This window comes from Fringilla coelebs (genome assembly GCF_963513975.1).
Source record: "Fringilla coelebs genome assembly, chromosome: 5".
NCBI lineage: Eukaryota > Metazoa > Chordata > Aves > Passeriformes > Fringillidae > Fringilla > Fringilla coelebs.
This window is the reverse complement of record NC_140033.1, coordinates 22,168,372-22,187,979: the sequence shown is the minus strand read 5'-3', so window position 1 is coordinate 22,187,979 and position 19,608 is coordinate 22,168,372. Positions and strand designations below refer to the sequence as shown.

General features: G+C 36.0%; 1 protein-coding gene across 2 annotated transcripts in view; it reads right to left on the bottom strand.

Moving 5' to 3' along the window:
• CADPS2 (calcium dependent secretion activator 2) overlaps window positions 1–19,608 on the bottom strand; it is a 284,462-nt gene that overhangs the window by 158,597 nt on the left and 106,257 nt on the right. For both annotated transcript variants that reach the window (XM_084205822.1, XM_084205823.1), the window contains exons 4-6: window positions 10,723–10,803; window positions 8,911–9,147; window positions 4,630–4,751 (exon numbers count right to left, since the gene is read on the bottom strand). In XM_084205822.1, the coding sequence (XP_084061948.1) occupies window positions 4,630–4,751; window positions 8,911–9,147; window positions 10,723–10,803 (440 nt within the window). The remainder of the gene's footprint in view (window positions 1–4,629; window positions 4,752–8,910; window positions 9,148–10,722; window positions 10,804–19,608) is intronic.

The window sequence follows — 19,608 nt, the reverse complement described above, 5'->3', positions numbered from 1 at the left end:
TGCACATGTACCAGACAGAGAGCAGTAGCATGTGGGATAAGAGGAGTAGGTGTGCTTTCTCTTTCCTTACACACTGGATATCTGTGTGGTCAACCACAAGCTAGGTGACAGCTTGAAGTGTTAATGCTCCCTTGTTTCCCTTAATCAAAAATAAAAAACTATAAAGATGCGGGGACTTCAATGAAGATGAAGAAAGAAAACTTCCTGATGCTTGGAACATGACTGTCCAACATTATAAATGTTATTTATCCTTCTTCCCTTCAGAAATGTCGTCTTGGGCCATGTTCTCAAAACATCATATTAAAAAAAGTACTATTTTTTAATGAGGGAACAACTCATTTAGGAAAGTCTGAAATTTTATAAATTAGGCCTTTTTCTCCATTTTTTAAACTGCTCTATGGAAGGTTTTCTATGCAATCTTTAGCTAATGTATGCACGAGTTCTCTTACTTCAAATACTTTATGGAATTAATGATGGTAAAATAAGGCATAAAAATAATGTGAGCAGCATTTACTTTATTTGTGCAGTGCTGACTGAAGTTCCCTGCCTCCTCTAGTCAGATTTAACCATGCATTCTTCACATACTTCCAACATATAATAGCCCTTTTAATAAGAGTCTACAATCACTGGCAGTAAAATATGATCATCTTATTTGTCTTGTTCACATGAAGAATAAATATCCTGTCTCTACTAAAATTTTCTCATCATCAAGATATGATCTTTTCTGATTGCATAAGTATGTGACAAGAAGAAGTCATGTGTAGTACTAAATGATAGTATGTTCCTATTTTTTTATTTTTAGGCATGATTTAACATACCTAAAACACGACACCTTCAATAAATCACATTATTTACTATTCAGAATGAATAAAAATCAAGAATAAGAAAGAAATGTGGATACCAGACTCCACAAGACTAAAAACAAGATGACTTCAATAGTGTTTGAAAAATGAAATTAGCACTGGATTTCTGCAGATGACCCCCTGTGGCATCACAGCAACAAAGTTATGCAAAGCTTCACACAACTGAAAGGGCCCTCTCAGGGCTCTGCTTACTGATCTCTGGTAGAAAAGGTCACAGGCTATGTTGGAGGGATTTTCAGCAGGGCAAAAAGGCAGGAAACAGTTGGAAGGAATGAGGAAATAGTTCACAGGGAGTTATAAAAATTTTATTGGGTTTGCATGTGAAAGCGTGTAACTGATCTGTTTGTAAAGCTGTCCAAGACATAAGCTCAGTAAAACTATGCCACTCTATAGCATTTGCATTTTAGAATGACCATTAGTTACTCAGTAAGATACATATAAGCAGTACTTCATTTGGGTTGCTTAAGAAGTAAATTAAGCACTTAAACATAAACTTACAAAGTTATTATTCAAAGAGAGAGACAAAGCAGGAGTTAAATGCATTAAAAAATCAGAAAATATTTACTGATGAAAACTGAAAGCCCCTTCCAGGGACTTTAATTAGGCATCTTACCTCTAAGAATGAATATCATTTCTAGTTTTGGTATTATTCTTAAGATGGCACTCAGGGATTTAGAGGAATACTTATACATATGTATAAAAATATATGTATATAAGTATTAGAAAAGTATTACACGCATATAAATATGAGAACATATTCAGCATTTGGAATAGTGGATAAATTGTGAATTAAGTCTGCACTTGACTCATGTTTCCATTCATCTCTCCTCAAAGATCACACTGGCTTGCAGTGGCATTTTGAAACATTCATCTGAGTATCTTACTTTCTCCTTTTCACTGTAAAAGCTTTTGAACTATCTGAGTAGTAGCATTGCACTGCATACAGTGATGTTTCAAAGATGAAAAAATAGGCATAAATAATTCTTACACTGTTTATGTTTGTTTTTCTTCATAAATGTAGCTACCAGTCCAAAATGACAAACTGACTACAGAAAAATGTCTCCTGCCAGCAGTCCCCACAGCAGGCTGGTGGTAATCTTTCACTTTTAATCACTGTCTCATTCTATGCTTAGTATGAGAGCTTTGGTACCCTTTTCTAGCTGCACATCCTACTTAAAATCTGAAGTTACAATCTCCTCCAGCCTCACTGATACTTTTCCTTCATATCAGAAAAACAGTACCGAAAATTATACCAGTAAAAGCCAGCTCCAGCAGCAGGCAAAGCAGGCAGGCAGTAGCCTCAGGCACCTGACAGCTGTTTTTTCTGTATCAGGAAAGAGAAGGTCTGGCTGTGCTTGCTCACCAGTGCTCTTCCACCAGTGTAATTTCTGATTAAACTCTGCTAAGCCCTCTTGGTTGCCTCCACCACCAATCGATAAAAGCAATATTGCTATTGCCAAAAAAACCTGCTTTGGCTTTAACAGAAAAACTAAACTATGGAAGAAAGCATATCCCTTTCCATAGGCAGCTTCCTCCATCTTCTTACTGGTTGCTCGTAATTTGCTAATTTCATGCTTGTCTAATTTAATATCCTCCCCCACTGCCTCAAACGAGGTCTCTATCTGTGCTCAAAAGCTAAGTCTCTAAATACTCATAATCATACAACATGCCAATGTCTCCTAATCACTCTTGCCAGAAATGGAAAAGAGCACAACTCAGAGCAGCACAAGAACTAGATATTTTTCAGAGCTCTATAATCCTTGCCCATTTAAGGTACACAGTTTTACAGGTTAGCAGGTCAACAGCACCACTAACTCCCATTTCTGTGCTTCCAGACTACAGTTCAGGGCATTTCTCAAAAATTCCCCTTCCAAAAATGCATAATTTTTTGCAAACAAATCCATATAACTTTGGTTTGTATGATATCACTTAAATGGAGTAGCCCATAATCTGTCTTTCTCCCATATTCAATCAACTCATACCTTTTGAGCCTGAAGTTCATTGAATCAGTTTACAAGCTTGGAGCAGGTCCTAACATTACACCTTTTCCTAGAAACACTTCAGTTGTTCTTGTATTGACTCCATCTTTTCTGGAACTTCCTTTTTACAAAGCTTCCACTTTTACAAGTAGGAAAATCAATTAATCTCTTGGTAATTTTTACTTGACGTATCTATATACTTCTGATTGATTTTACAACCTTTACCTAAACCTGCATTATAAAATAAGTAAGGCATGAACTGATTGTGAGCCATCCCTATCATGTTCTGTTCATCAGATCTGGAAATAGCTAGAGAAAACAAAACCCTCAACATCCTCAGACTGTTTACTGAAAGGAAGATACACATGTCAAAAATACAAAAACTTGTGTATCATAGGTGATTTAAAGACTCATACCAATGACATGAGAGGTTAACCAAGCGCTTAAAACAGACCTGAACAAGTTCAAGGGTGAGGAAAAAGAGCAATACACCCTGAGAAGAAACAAGAACCTTGGCTGTGTCAGCAGGCACAGGCTGTAGGCACATGCTGCAGGGACCCATATGAGAGCAACTGCAAGAGAGTTTGGAGATGTGCCCTCCATCAAAAACCCTAGTGGGTCTCATGGGATGCTCAACCACTAGGGAACCAAAAGGTCAAAAAATAATCAGGTGACGTTGAATGCCCATTTATGACCTTGATTCAACCTGTACATCTGTGCGTCTTTTTCATAATCGCTCCTTTTAGAAGCCCTCGTAGTACATGGAAATGATAAGAATAAGCATTCCAATACCCTGGAGAAGGAACACAGCCAGGGACTGTGACAAATGAATTTTACATCTTGTCCCACATACTTAGTGCTCTGCAAAGCTGTTTGAATATGCTGCTGGCTTATTTGCCTAGGAACGTTGCCACAGCTAGAATAAAGTCCACCAAATTAGATGTCCTTCTATACCCAACTGTAGAAGAGACAGATAAAATTGAGCTTCTAATTTGGTCAAAAAAAAATCTGTCTTTGTGGTCCCAATGAAACAGAAACTACCATCCCAATTCCAGAGAAGATGTTTTATCAGGTATTGTAACAACTGCAATTTTTAAATTGTCTTTCACACGGCACACCATGGTGCCAGTAAAACCCCAACATACTGTCTGGAAAGTTATCTACAAAAGATTCCAAATGACATTTTAACAGAGCGAAAAGTGCCTGAAGACAGTGTGTAGGTCAAACAAATCAACCAATTTAATTTCTTACTCTCTGCTACACTAACTGGTTCAACCACAGATGGCATGATGTTATCCCCCTCCAAGTCAGTTTGCTGACTGGCTCCATCAAAAATTAATTGAAAGAACTGGATCCTATAATTTAAAATGAAATAGGCTCAGCAGGTGAGCAAGCTTTGTCAAGATTGATTACTGAGTATTGATTTCCCTCCAATTGTACAAGTTACACTCCACAAGGCCACCTGCACATTAACCTAGAATACATAAAATCACCTCAGGCTAACATCTATCAAGAGGTTTGTATTTTTGGAGGATGCAGTCTCTAGTTCTTTTCCTCATGTGTACATTCAATGGCTTTCATTTGGACAGCATCCACACTTTGAACTTACTTCACCCTAAAAACGTATTATCTGTATTTTAACTTCTCAGAAAGAATTTGAGATGACTACTCAGGTGAAAAAACACATAACCTAGCTCTAAGCTAATTGAAAAAAATGTAAAGAAAACCAGACAAGTTCTCCCATGACAGAAAAGAGATACTGATGCAGCAACAGCAGAGTGGCTTACTGTGGCCTGGAAGCTTCTGCCTGGTCTGTCTGAAGCTTTTCGCCCCCTTCCACTTCCATGGTGCAGTAGACAATCCGATTGGGAGCAACTGACTTTAAACCTTGTACTTCCATGATAACAATCTGAGGAAAAGAGAGCAAATAGTTTATCCTTCAGAAAAAATTACACAGCACAATTACTGCAGTACTAAGCTCCATGAAGATATAAAAATTAATAATAAAAATCCCCAAAATCCCAAAGTCCACTCACTCAAATCTTAAGACAGAGTAGAATTTTACCTTCTTTACCTTCTTTTTCCACTTTCAACAACATCTAAAAGGAATTGAAATTTTTGCTCTGTTTCTACTTGGGCAGTGACCAAAAACTTACTCCAATCATAATTTAAATGGCAATAGCACAATTTGAGACTCATGTTAGAACATAATTCTATCTTTATACATGAGAAACTGTATCTTTTAATCAGTCATCTGAGCAAATATTTATAGAACAAACAGGTTACTAAGTCTGATGGTAAACAAGTAAGTACATTGATCAAATCTAGACAGGTGAATTATGGTGCTATGTCTCTGGAGGTTGCAACCCTTGAACCCCAGAAGGGATTTGGTGTACTCAGTAAGAGGCAGGTCAGAGCACTGGTTTCAGCTCCTGTAAATTTTTTCCCCACTCTGCACATCCTTTCCTTTTCCCAGTGCAATACTTGCAGGCAGGTTCAGTATGCATATGGGGAAGAGGGAGAAGAGAAACAGAAAAAGCCACCACTACCAGCTGTGCCCTGCAAGTTTTCCTCACCAGGGAAATTTTCAGCTTGGCAGATCCTGTAGATTTTCACCTCCTCTAGACTACTCTACACTAGCTCAGAAAAGCCAAATAAGCTCTACTGAAAATGCTCTCTGCCTTTTATAAATCTTGTCACAGTGTGAAATTATTGGAATTTTTGCATTTCAGATGTTTCTAATTCAGAAGATTTGAGAACACAGTCAGGTTCCCCTGGTTTCTTTGGAAAAGCTGCTTTTCTTGCCAGTTCCCTCTGGGCCCATGCAAAGAAACTGGGAAAAATGTACTCTATCAAGAGAAGCTGACCTCAACTGATCCTTACATGTAAACAAACATTTGTTTAATTTGTTTTAAAGGTGCCAGAAGTAATGACTAGTTTTGGTGCCATTATAAGCAATAGGCTTCTCAGGTCATCAAGCAGCTACTAAAATATGGTGCTACAAAACTTCGCACGTGTGCTACTTTGTTCCAATTCAAGTAAATTACACCAGATTTCACCCCCAGCTATAAAATCCTTTTTTTTTTAAATCTCCCAGAATGTTAATAATAGATACATGTCTTGCAAAATTGCTAGCTTTAAAATATCACAGTGAGACAACAGTCATTGATCATTTAGACCGTTTTTATATTACCCATAAATAATCAATACTGCCTATTATGGTTCATAAATAATAACAGCAATCCAGGAAGAATGATCAAGTCATCCCTCTTTTCCATCTATTGTTCAGGAATTCAAGCAGTTAGACAGCACTAAAGATCCTTCTAAGTAATACTGCCTATATGGTCTTTCCACATAGCAAATATATGTCCTTGCTGAATATAGACTTCAGGTTTACTCATTTTTATGTTGATACTTCTTTTCCTGAGTTTCCAACTTAACTGCACAGTACACTTTTCTTTGGTAATAATTCTGGGTTCCCGCACTGGAAAAAAGTTGCATTTCATTACTTCCAAAGGAAACTGTCACTAATGGATGTATCAGGTCATTGGCTGATAAAGAACTTCCTAAATGTCTACTTTAGAAGCTGTCTAACAGCTGAAGAATATAAATAAGTCTTCTTCTACTACTATGTGTTTTTAAAATTTTTTTTTTCTAAATTTCTACAAACAGATTATTTAGTGAAATATTCAAATTGTAAAAACAGGGGCTGTTGCTTGCAATGAGGGTCAGGAATGTCTCTGACCTTACTCAGTAAGGTCTACTCCCACTAGGGCACTGTTAACATTACTAGCAAGTTCTACTGTTTATAATAACAACGCACAGTGACAGCAAGAACTCCTCCCACTTTACCCTGCATCTAGAAATTTTGGGGTTCTTCCCTCTGTCCTACATGATGTAGATTTCCTGTTCATCCATGGGCTAGTTCAGCAGCCCTCAACAGGGATTCTGCTGGTTACCCTACAACTGAGTCCCCACACAAGATGTGACACAGGTATGTTTATGTGTTATTCAAAACATGTGAAATCGCGTCCATTTGACCTCACATTTTCAAAGAAGGAAGTACTCTGTCCTCTAGGAAATGCAATCAGAATTTCTTTTTTGGCTATTTGCATAGAAAAAGATCACATCTTTCCTATTTCAGTCTTCATTAATATCAATTCAACTGTTTCCTTTTGCCCTCATACCTTCTGAGATTTGCTTCTCAAGAGCAAAAGATGCACACACTGTTTGGCAAGAGAGTCAACTTATGTGGTTACTATCATGCCTAAAATGAAAATCTGCCCTACCAAAAACTATCTCATGTAGAGTAATACTTTAATTCTTTGTCTTGCAGGGGATGAACTGTGGATTAGTTATCTTGCAGCAAATCTCTTCACTGCTAATAGAGAAAAAGGAAAAAAACCTTAGCTCACCAGACCTGATAGTCTTCATATCTGGTGGAAGAGTGGAAGGGTTATAAACAAAGCAAAGCTGCTATAAATTTACCAGAAATTATATCTCCTGTCATTTTTCATTTCATGATTGTTTCCAATTTTTACTGTGCTTTTGCCCAAAATACCACATCATTTTTAGTACATATCAGCTCTCTCTAGAGGGACAGAGAAGGCTTTTCTTCCTTGTACATCTATCACTTCCTCTATCACATCTATCACTTTCTTAAAGACCAGAAATATTATTGCCAAATTTTTTATGGTACTTTTTAGATTATTCAGAACTACTCTTGTAAATGCTATTTATGGACCATTCCAGGCTTGGTATTCCCCTTGAGGCAGACATGGCACATGTGATGGAGGCACACAGGATTCAGCACAGGAGCTATAAATACTTCATCTTCTCATATCCTTCAACACTAAAGACTGCACTCCAGTTTTACATGCTTGATGAACTAAAACTTTTTGGCTTATAGAACGATGGATCTTACTACTCTCTGAAAGCTGATTGTTGGGCTTTTACATGATTAGTTAGCAATATTAAAATTGCATATAGTGGGATAAGCAATTTCTCTTTTATACAAAGAATTGAAACTTCTTCATTGTCCATATTTGATGTTTTTTATTCTGTATCTTTAATGATGACATGGGAAAAAATTATCTGACTTTTCATTACATGAAAAAAACCAGATGCTCATTTCACTTGAGAAAAATATATTTAAATGATTTTGAAATTTTGAAATATTTAACTATTGAAATATTTATTGTGTAACATTACCTGCTGTCTTAAATAAACTAGAGGCACTTCAAGTGCATAACACAAGCATGGCACCTTCTGACCAACAAATACACAATGTACACTGTGGTAATGTTTTGATTCTACTATTATTGAAAGCAAGATAAGCATTTCTTGGTATGCAGATTTGGACCTGAGTTATGAGGCCAGGCTGAAGGGGGCTTTAATCCATCACATCTAGTGGAAGGTGACCATGGCAGGGGCATTGAAACTAGATGATGTTTAAGGTCACTCCCAACCCAAACCATTCTATGATTCTATTCTGTCATCAGAATTGTTTAATAACCAAATGTATTTGTGGCTTCCTCTTGAAGTAAATTGAAATCTATACAGATTAGGACTGCATCCCTCCAGGCCAGACTTCCTGCATGATCTTAGAAAAAACAAGACAGATTATTGAGGAAAATGCAGAAATTTATAAAAAACTGCTATGATCACCAGTAAAGAAAAATCACTGTGTTTTATCTAAACACTTCTAGTGAGAAAACTCTATTCATTTATAAAATTCCAGGAAGGCATTCCTGATAATAACAGTGTTTCATTTTAACATTTAAAATTATACTTAGCTATTTAATAAACTGGAATTCATTTAAAGTTACATTTGTGTGGGAGATTCAACTTCCCACACTACTGTGTGGGCCCAAATGCAACTACGGCTGCAAGAGGAAAATGCATCATCCAGCTGTATTCTAAATCCTAATTACCAAAGGCACAGAGCATAATTAACTTCTTTAACATAACATTTCAAAGTTACCAAGAAAGGACTAATAAAAAAAGAATATCAAGACAGATATTCTAGCAATTTAAACCATCAAGTTTTTTGTGAAATTTGAGATTACCTCTAACGTGAAGGAGAGAACCACATCAGACTTTGACAGCTGAACCTCATTTTCATCTCCTATGTCCAAGAATGCAGAATTCTGTGACCGCTTTAACTTCTGCAGTTTGAATTCTGGCCCACCTTTAGACACTGGCAGACTTTCCAAATTTGCCATCAGCAAATTCACTGAAGATCGCAACTCTTCTATGTACATGTTCTCCATTTCCCTTGTTACAAATTTTGGGAATTTTCTTTCCTTGAAAAATAAATTTTAAAAGTTAGGGTGAAAAAAAAAAATTCCCACATTATAGATCATATTAATTTACCGACTTGCTTTCAGTTCAGAGACAATAAATAAGAATATAAGTCACAATTTCAGTGTCTCTCTATTTTTGTCTTCAAAACAGTAATGGAAAGGCAAATCCTCTCCCATAAATACAGTACAGTTAATTTTTGAAAGAAAAAATAAAGTAAAAATGGACCCTTGCACATCTCCCTGAATCATTTAACCATAAATCCAAGCTGAAGAACCACACATTAGGTATTTCTACTTACAGGTGTTTTAAGCATAGCAATTAATAATATGTCTTTACTGTTACCTTCAATATTTTAGAAACTGACAATTATAAAAGGATCTAGCCACTAGCAGTTTTTTTACTTCATCTATTTCCCATGCTACCAATAATAAGTCAATGACATTCATGCTTCTAATATAAAGCTAACAAACTACAACCATGACAAGAAATTCCTATCATTGTTTATCTTTATTTTTAATAATGGGTCATTCATTTTGAAAGTAATGTTTACTTACAATGCACTGGTTAATTTTAAATAGCAATCTCTCTCAAACATTAGAGATAACTTAACAATAAGGTTGTTTCCACTGTAGAAATTAGAAAACAGTATTTAAATATTGTGTTTATAACAAAAAACACAAAGAAAAAACATACGTACACATGTAGTGCATATATGAACTCATACAGAGACACTTTTAAGTACAGTTTCTCCAAATATTGAATACTGAATGCTTAGGAGAGTGCCAATCCACATTAAACAAAAAATGCAAATTATTCTAAAATATATGTTTTACATATAAATGAGAAACAAACACCAATCCCAATATATTGTTTGCAAAGACAACACCTTGCTCCTAAACTGGACAATTTTTATTGTTACGTGTTATAAGGCCCATCATAAAATTTTTTATATTATAACCTTTACAGTTGATTTTGTTTCAATAACAAAGACTGAGCAAGTCAACTGTGACCAAAAGTCCTGCAGCAAGTTGTGTGGACTGGCTCATCACACCATGACAGAGCCAGGAAATGACATATTAAAAAAACCCTAAAAATAAAAACAAGTAATTTACAGTTAGAGACTAAAAACACACGCCAAGGCTCAGGGTTGTCTAGCAAAAAACCCCAAACTCTCAGTAGTGTTTTTCAAACTGTATTATATCCTGTGAGGACCATTCAGATAATAATATACCCCCACAGAAGACAAAAAAACCAGACTGTTATTGTGTTCTTAAAAGATCTTTCCTCTTGCTAAGATGCTTCTCCCATCCAATGTAAAAAAATGAGGAAAGTCGGACTTGCTGTTGAAGGAAATGTTGGATCACACAGGATATGTCTTTCCAAAACCAGTTTTTGCTTTCTCCCTTGCCCAGTTGTCAGACATTCTTCAGAGCAGAAAGAAATGTATCTGCCAGACTGTTTTCAAACAATCTTCTGCTTAATTTTAGAATAAGAAACGGGAAACACACTTTATGGATCATCCCACTCCATCTCATATGGAGATATGTTGTTGGTACAGGAAGGCAATCACCTACCCTTGCCATTTGTTCTGCCAGTTGCAGTCGTCCATCTAGTTCACGTCTTATCTGGGCTGCTTGCTCATCTCCATTATCCAACTTGGAAAGGGAACAAAAATAAATCCAACTGTGAGAAACATGCTGTATTTTAAATTTATAGCAAGCCATGTAGCTAAAAAACAAGAGGAATTAATTTTCATCTTAAAATCAGTGAAACACTAAGCAATAGGTAGCTTTGGGGCTCACCAAGATAAAAGAAATTTAATGGCCACCATATAGTCAGAGCAGTCAGGTTTCCTGAAGGGTAACCAGCGCTCCCTTGCATTTTTAATACTCAGGCTATACAGAAGAGGTGTTAATTCTTTTTAAAAATAGCAGCTAAAATAATTTCTCCATGCATAAGAAAATTGGAATGGCAGATTGGCTTAGAAAATGTTCGCCAGGAAATTGACCCTTTGGTGCCATGAGTCCCTGTAAAGGCATATATAGGTATATGGAATAAAACTGTTAAGACTATTACTCCTAATGATATTATTCCTATATATGGAATAAAACTGTGAAACTATGACTCCTAAGAATGATATTATTTCACTCACAAAGCTCCTTTCTCCCACTATTGCCCAACTGCTCACACCAAGGCATATCCAGTTTGTGAACTTCCAATATTCTCATACCTACAGAATAGTCAGGACTAAATGTCTGACTTCTATCAGGGAGGCAAAGGGGCAGGACACATCTCTTCACCTCAACAGAACAGCTAGGTCTCAAAAGGAATGAGACTGCCCGACTCATTTTTCACCTGTTTACTTTCTAAGGGCAGTGGAGGGGAGGGGAGGTGAAGTGGGGCTTCAGCTCAATGCATGGACCTGCACAGCTGGTCAAGAGGAAAAAAGAGTGATACATCTCATCCTAATAATTGCCAGACAAGGACAAGTTGCTATAGAGGGCTCTCTCTGTCCCTGGAGCTAAACACAGACATGTGGCATGTTGAAACAACCCTAGTGCATTTAGTATATAGACAAGGTTTAAGGATACCTGAATCACTCCTGACTAAAAGAAAACTTAAAATGATTAGTGATGAAAATTGGCATAAACTGGTCCTTTAATTAAATCAGATCTCCAGCTAATGAACATACAGTTAGTTTGGCAAATTATTTATTATATTCAACTAAGGTTTTTCAGTGTTTTTCTCACTAAGACTGCTACTCTGAGTGTATCACGCCAAATCTGTAACACCACCTCCTTTACAATGCTCCTCAGTTAAATCCAATGCTTCTTAAACCAAAGCATTCATGAAAATTAGGATTCCAATGAAAACAAAAAAAAAAAAGAAAAACAACAATTAAGAATGCACTATCTAGTGCTTACAGGTCAATGTGCTTAATGCAAATCTGACTATATTGAAAAACGGGATGAAAAATGTTTTCCTGCTAGCACAGAAGTGATAAGGGAACATGGAATCTGTCACCTGTGCAAGCTGGCATCTTACAAAATCCTTGCAGAAAGTCAGCCAAGCTACCAGAAAGAAAGAGAACCAAAGCTTTTGGCATCCCCAAAAGAGGCTCAAGTTTATACCAGAGAGTAGAAGATGGATCATGTCCCGGACTGGAAGGGTTCTCCCACTAAGCCTGTCAATAAATCTCCTCCTAACTTGACTGTGAGAATAAACAGCAAAACTGTTCTTCATGAAAGAAAATGTTTTAAGTTTTCAGAACACAGTTACGGTATTAAAAAAAAAAATTCCCAAGTTTGTCTTCTTCCATTTCTCAAAAGAAGAGACTTATTTAACTTATCACTGAGAATATTTCTATTTTCCTTTGTATTATAACCACATAATTTTGGAATTATTTTTGTTTTATCACTATGAAAGCCATTCCAGTAAGAAAAACTATTTTGTTGTTCTTTTTTGGCTAAGAAAAGGTCAAAATTATTTTAATAATATATGACATGACAGGCAATTGCTTGAAAATATCTGCTTGAAAGTAATTTAAATGACTGAATTTTGATTTCTGCAAAAAGTGTGTTGGAGAATGGAATATAGCTAAAACCTCTTCCTGTGTCAATACACAACTTAAATGACTGCCTCCGTTATTAATTCATTTGAAGAAGTAAGAGATTTCACTTAAAGACTGATATTTAGCTATTTTTCAATTTAAAAAAGTGATTAATCAAGTTAATGAATATGTAAGCTAATTTTGAAAATCTTAGCATTTTTTTCTTTAACTCTGCATTGCTTTTCATCATGTCTTTGTATTTGAGTACTTAAAAATGTGATTTCCCTACTTACTTATTTTAAAACTTCAGTCTTCTTCCCAAAATACTTATAAATTCTAATGAGTTTGCTGTTTGCATGTAATGATGTTTTGTAAAGCATGGAAAGAAGCTGAAGAGGTGAAAAGCAAAGAAGGTTGCTCTACTTGCAGAAAAGGTCAAGGTAATAACGACTGGTAGGTCATTCACATCTGTCCCAGTAAGAAGTAAAGCTGTTGATATTATTATTTTTGCAGTATGCAAAATGAAGTGATAATCAGAAAAACAGTAACCTTGATATCTCATTCCATGCAAGATCCTTTTACCTGTTTTTATTCTAAACTCAAAAAAACTGCATGAAAAGACAACTTTACAAGCAATGCACTGGAGTAATTATGAATGTGTACTCAATCATAATTTATTTATCTACTGAATATGAAGTAAAAACAGCAGTAAGATTGAGAAAATTCTGGAAATGTGAGTTGTGTCCACTTTTTACATAGGGAGACACTTGATAGGACATATAACATGAGTGAGAGAAGTGACAACATTAACATCAAGTGTCCCTTTCCTTAATTCCTTATTTGAGGATCAGATCCATACCCAAGACATCTGTGGATATCAAGCTATGACAACCATTGGAGTAATTTTCAAACTAGTTAAATAAAAACTAGAAAAGCATGACACTGCATAGAAATTAATATAAATGCAACAGTGCAGAACAGCTACTCAGATTCTTCTTAGTATTGCAATTGAAATTTAGTTAAAAGAAACCACTGATCTGAAAGGATTTGTAATAGAGGCTTTGTAAAAAAGGTTTTGTTTGTTTGTTTTTTTTAAGAACAATTCACATTTACATGGGCATCATACATAATGCTTTCCACTCTTAAAGTCATGTTTTTTAACAATTGCAGCGTTAGAGATTATTGAAAAAGAGGGTGTACAGAAATCTCATTTAACAAAAAACTTTGCAGCTTTCTGCAACAGGAATTGTACCATACCACAGCTATTCACTGATTTCATCAACACTAGAGATGTTTCCCATGTCACTTAAACCTCACATCACCAGTTTGTGTTTTAGCAGCAGGGGATCTCACTACAGAACACTCTACAGACACCAGAGACTGGTTTTCAGTAAATCAGACACAATAGAAGTCCTGACCAAACAAACCAATGTCTCCCCTAATGCCACACATACGGCATGGAAAACTGTAAAACCAAGGCAAAGACATTGACTCCCCTTTTGAGGGCTAGTTAATTCAGTTGGAACATTCCCAACTGAGCAAAAGCATGAGTAAGACCAGTCTTCTTTCTCCAGAGATGACTGTGATTTTTAAAGCTTCATCAGAAAAATCAGTACTTATGAGTGACTACACTTGGGTGCATAAAAAGTTACTTTGAAGAAAAAGACAGCTCATCATCTCTTTTCCCCAATGGTGTTACATTAAAACAGCTTTCTAAAATAAACTTACCACTATCAGACATCAAGCTATTAATTTAAAAATATTTTTATTCCTTAATGCTCGAAGTTGCCTTTATTTTTTCTCACTCTGAAAAGGACAACCATCTTTGGAGACAGAGTGGAAGCATCCTCAAAACGCAAGCTGCCCAACAATTCTTATTAAGAGGGTTTCAGTTGCTTATGTAAGTGTCCAATTCTGAAAGACAGACTGAAGCTTTCTACTCCAAATTTCTGCTTTAAGGATTTCAGCCAAAACACTCTCTTGCTTCTGAAGAGACCATGCTAGACAACAGACAATACAATGCTTTATCTGTCACAGGAAAAGTGGTGACCATCTTGTCAAAGAGTTCAAGCTGTATCTTGCTTTGAAGCAAGGATCTGACATTTAGCAGGATCCCAACTGTGAAAATCAGCACAATATGAACCTTTGAAAAATCACTTCTGCAGTAGTCAAGCTACAAACAGCCACTACCAGAGGCTAAATCAAACTGCATTCAGACACATCTTCAGGTTGTGCTGCCCTCTGTCTTGAATCTGCACTAAGTCAATGCTCCTCAGTTTATCTGGTCATTTAAGTAAGACTGTAAACTTATCAGAGTTAAAAATTACTATTCAGAAACATCATGCTATCTTACTTGACAAACTGTTGCTTAATTTGTATGCCTGAACAGCACAGAACAGAAATACATCTGTTATAAATACATCAGAATAAATGAATGTTTCTATATTTTAACAGGTTAGGAAAAGACTAAGCATACTTTGTGAATCCTATTCAAATATTATTTTCTCTTTTAAAATTACTTACAAGGCTGTAATGTAGCAGTGTATTTTGGTCCAAAAGAAAAAAAATGTTCACTAGAAAAAAAATCTGGTTAATGTGCAGCTTAAGGTAAAAAAGGTACTAATGCTGCCAGGAGGTGCTGTGCTAAAGCCCCCAGCACACACCTACACTACTCTACACACAAAGTCAGATCCCCTATGCCCAAGAAACAAGATCAGCTTGTGTATAGATGAATACAAAACTGCTGCAAGCTATTGTTCTTTGCCTTCACAATGCTCAAACCAATAGTTCCTCCATGTGACTATTTTATTATTGCTGTGTTACCTTCCCTGCAGCTTTCTAATTCACAGTAACATCAACATGAAACTACATACATATGCCCATAGTATTATAAATTTCTCTACATTTAATGACTAAAAGGATGCTATACATATCTAGGTACTTGATCTTCTTTCTGCAACATGAAATCCAAAGTGTTTTTTCATTCTGTGTGACAGCAATGCTTGTTTTCCCTTTACAGCTACCTTTTGTCACACATAACCAAGTCTGAGCCTGCTGAGCTGAAAGGCTGTTTGCAGATGCCCCTGTGAGGTAACCTGCAGGGTCCATCCCTGACTACTGACAGTCAGCCAAGATAAAAACTTTCAACATAAACCAAATGGACCAAAGGACTTGGATCTAAATTGCTGAGATAATACAGTAATGAAAGAAATGGTTTTCTGGAAGCAACTAATGGCATCCAGGATGAAGGCTGGAAGAGGACAGGGAAGTCCTAGCACTCAACTTTGGGTATCAATCAAGAAAGCAGCAGGCTGGTAATGGGTGTAGCAGATGCAAAGACTGGCAGTTTTCAAATCACTGTCCTTGCTGCTCTCATCTGTGACTCTAAAAAAAGGAGCTTTGCTTCAGACAGACCTGGCGCCTCTCAGGCCTGCAGGATTTGTTTATGTGCTTATCTTTACACAGGCAGAGTTGCTTGAAAGGAGCAGACTGGGAAAAGAATAAAGGTGTCTGCAGTGCTAAGGAGCCACCATGCACTGAACATAAACAGCCTGCAGAGATTCCCAAAGTTTCCCAAGTTTGTGAACCAAGATTAGTAACTAAATATGGGAAAGTGAAAGAATCAACAAATTTCAATTCAGGCCAAAACAGAAGAGCCATACCCAGTTCATGACTGAAACCACTTTTGGACATAAATTCAACAGGACCAAACTTCTGAAGGATAAGACTGTGATGGAAGTCAATTCCTTCCACATCATACAGGAGGTAAAAACCAGATTTAAAGGGCAGGATGTGTGGAGCTTTCTTAAGCTACTGCTGGACCTTTTGATAAACCTCCTGCCTCCTGTTTCACAGCAAGAAAGACACAGCTCTAAAAGTAAAGAAAATGTCATCCTTTATATTTCAGTGGAGGCTCTGCCATTTGGCTTTAGTTTGATTTTCTCTTCCTTGTCCATAGATTACAGAGAGGATTAATTAAGATTCATAAAAGAGATCAATGAAATGATATTTTAAAACTCTCATATTCTCTGCATGCTGTAAAATCCCTAAAATGAATCATGCAAATGACTATGCTGACAGATGACCCAGACTGTGGTAGTGAAACCCTCTGGATTTCTCACAGAACTCTGCACACCACAAATTTTAAAACCTCATTTCCTGTATCTCACTCTTCCCAACTCAGTCCTTTTCCCAGTCAACATACACAAATCCCTCAAAAATCACTAGTTCTGGCAAATATACGGAGAATTTTGTTTTAGAATATATGCAGCAAAAAATCTAGTGAAACATAAGGGAAAGGGTGTCAAGAGAAAGAAAATCTGAGTAGTTAAAGAGAAAGAAAAGGCACCTACTTTTGGAATTATTTCTCTTGTAAAATGCAGTAGACATTTTCAAAAAATTTTATGACAAAACTCAGCTACCACTGAAATAATTTTTGCTTTCAATTTGTCTGCAGTAAGTAGACTTATAAAAGCTGCACAGGTCCAAAAGCCGTATTAGGTGCTCAAACAGCTTCTCCCAATGCACCACCAGGCCTTTCAGGCTTTTTGTATTGATTTTTCTCTAGTAGAGCACAAGATTGCCTCTCAGACAACTGGCCAAGCTGATCACTCAGTTTTCTGGCAACACAGTGCCCACAAAAAGCTCAAACACCTGCTAAGACTAGTTTTAGTCAAAAGTCTTACTGACTGCTAATTTTTTTTGAAGTTTTTTTGGGGGGACTGTAAGCAGCAGTTTTATAATCATATAAATATTGAAATTAGGATGGAAGTTCTTTAGATAAGCAGAAAAAGCAATTAGCATATCACTCTGTAGTGTGTCAATATTGGTAAAAACAAATAATAATGAAGGTAAAGAGCAAGGTCAGTCAACAGTCAAATACTCTACACTGGCTTCAGCTGAATGAAAAAAAATCCAATCAAATCAATGTTTTCAACACTGTGCCTGAGTACCTTCAATGTGTACATATGTACAATGTGTACAGGATGACAGAAATTTTTTTTTACAATCTTTGTATTACCTAAAAAGCTCTAAAAAATCATGTACAATCTCAGAGATTATTTTGTTTCCAATATTGATTTGTAAGATATCACGAATTGCTTGTACTCATTAAACTTACACGAATTGCTTGTACTCATTAAACTTACTATATACTGATACATAAAATATGGTTATCATAAAAATATTAAAACCAACCTAAAATCTAGAGTCATTATTATATTAATTAATTTTAAAAAGAAGTCAAACTTGCCAAAAACAACACTGAAAACGAAAAATTTTTAAAATACAGACTTTTTTTTAATCAATCAGTGGATGGACCCTTAGACAACTTCCAAAACAATCAAAGCTGAGAATTTATTATAGCATTTCTTTACATTCAAGTTTGGAAAATAAAGTATGTGCAGTTTTGAGTTTTCAGCACTGGTTAAAATATCTCTCATAATTAATTTTATTCAGGGACTTCCAATACCAAAATCCCAAGCAAAACCTACAAAAAGACTTAAAAATGAACAGGAAAGGAAGTACCTACAATATTCCAGCTAGTCACAATGCACACAATGGGGAGAGCTAACGTAAATCCACTCCATTCAGCACATGTACATAGCTCAAACTTTCGCTGTACATGGCCAGTTCTGTAAATGGTAAGACATTTGAAGAAATAAATACACATCATGTATTAATGAGGAAATCTCCCTCAAGAAAGAGTTTCTTTAATACTGTGATGTGAAGCTGTATCATGCAACTTCAGTCAATGACTGCTTCCCTTTCAATCATCTTTCCTACCTGACTGCTATTAACCTTTCAGAGAAACTGAAAGTAGTGGAAAACCTTTTATTAACAGTGAACTTGATTAACCTTGCCAAACAACCTTGGCCTTTATTGTATGTCCCAAATGTCATGTGACAAGCATCTTCTACTTAATATTACCATTACTGAAGAAAACTAAAAAGTAAATTAACAGTTCAGAATTTATTCTAGACCAAATGAAAATGTAGTCTTCAATATTTTATTGCATATTTTGATCTACGGAGTTGAACTGATATTTTGTGAACAGGACACTTGGAAAAGTAACGCAAATGTCCTTGCACAGTTAAGAATGTGTTTTTTGTTGGTCTATTTGGATTTGAACAGAACCCCAGCATCACTCTTGTTAATGAGAGCTGAAAAGAAACTAGAGATTCCCAACCAGGATTTTCACTAATTTATAGGCATGGTGCTTTCCACAACACAGTCATATAATTGCTCTGCATCTATTGCCCAAATAAATAATGTATTTTATGGGACTGTTGGTGTTCTGATAATCTAAATTTCAAGAGTTGAGATCGGTTTCTTGTCTTGAAAAAATCATGGCAAGTACTATGTAAACAAATAAAGTGAATTCAATAATGCACACATATCACTCTTTTAACTAGATACTGGGATAACACCATTTGAAGAAAGTCTGCTAAGACCTCATATTTACAAAGAAAATAACTACCTCCATACTGAGTCTGCTACTACTTTTAACTCTGACTTGATGCAAAGATAAAAGTTGATGCTTTATTTGGTTCACAGAAGCTGTTAATTATGCAATGTGAGCATTCAGTGATGAAGATACTCTGACCTAGATACAGATATTTTAAATATTTATTTATTCACAGCAGTCTGTTTAGGCAACAAGGAGAGAAAAATGAGACAGCATGTACTAAGACATCTAATGGTCTTTAGCTAGAGTGTCTGTAAGTATTACAGGCTCTTTACTTAGCCTTGGAATCATTATAATACTTGGACATTATTACCAGCAGATTCTGAAGCGGGGAAAAAAGCCCCAATAAAAAACAAATTTGAAAAAGAAAATGACAACATTAAACTCCCCCGGAATTTGGTCCATACAGACCAGAACTGTGGGTGTGAAAGGGAGAGCAGAAGA